We start from the raw sequence: 700 nt of genomic DNA, 5'->3' as shown, positions 1-700 counted from the left end.
CCATAACAGCTGGGAAAAGCCATCAGATACCCCACATGGATGGATGGATGGATGGATGGATGGATGGATGGATGGATGGATGGATGGATGGATGGATGGAGAAACAACCTGTTGAATATCTTTAATGTCCTCCACAGATAAAAGAAAACTTCAGATCATTGGGAACACAACGGTTCCAAAGGGGAGTGATCTGAGTCTGACCTGCAGTGTTGAAAGTTTCCCTCCAGCAGTTATCATGTGGAGCAAACCCTCAGCTCACAGAACTCACCTCCTCAACAACACTGGATCAGCTTCTCTTGTCATCTCAAATGCAACAGCAGAGGATTCTGGGCAGTACACCTGCACAGCAACATACCTAAACCAGAAGGAGACTGCACAGGTTGATGTAACCGTGACTTGTAAGTAAGACTCAATAAAACCTGATTCAGACTCTTGAGTTCTCCATGACCTGCATGTCCAATGAGGATGTGCTGAATTATGGCTAATTTGGAAAAATTTTCTTCAACGTGAACACATATGTGATACTGCTGCACTTCAAATGGTGTTTTCCTGCTGTTTTCTATGTTTCCAAGACTGTCATGTGCCCTCATCAAGTTCTTTATTACAGCAGCTCATGCCCACCAAGATCCCACCCAAAATGACCATGGCCAAATTAACAGGACACTGATTGCAGGGCAGAGATATGTTGAACCTGTAGTTT

General features: G+C 44.3%; 1 protein-coding gene across 1 annotated transcript in view; it reads left to right on the top strand.

Annotated features, from left to right (window-relative positions):
- Nucleotides 1–615, top strand: part of LOC106512145 (sialic acid-binding Ig-like lectin 5) — a gene marked incomplete at its 5' end in the record, with an annotated part of 3,458 nt that extends 2,843 nt beyond the window's left edge. Inside the window, 1 exon segment of the mRNA XM_014000824.1 lies at nucleotides 138–615. Coding sequence (XP_013856278.1) covers nucleotides 138–406 — 269 coding nt within the window.
- Nucleotides 616–700: the final 85 nt, after the last annotated feature.

This window comes from Austrofundulus limnaeus, unplaced genomic scaffold (genome assembly GCF_001266775.1).
Source record: "Austrofundulus limnaeus strain Quisiro unplaced genomic scaffold, Austrofundulus_limnaeus-1.0 Scaffold4500, whole genome shotgun sequence".
NCBI classification, from domain to species: Eukaryota; Metazoa; Chordata; class Actinopteri; order Cyprinodontiformes; family Rivulidae; genus Austrofundulus; species Austrofundulus limnaeus.
Note: the sequence above shows the minus strand (reverse complement) of the source record. Positions and strands in the feature narration are given on the sequence as shown.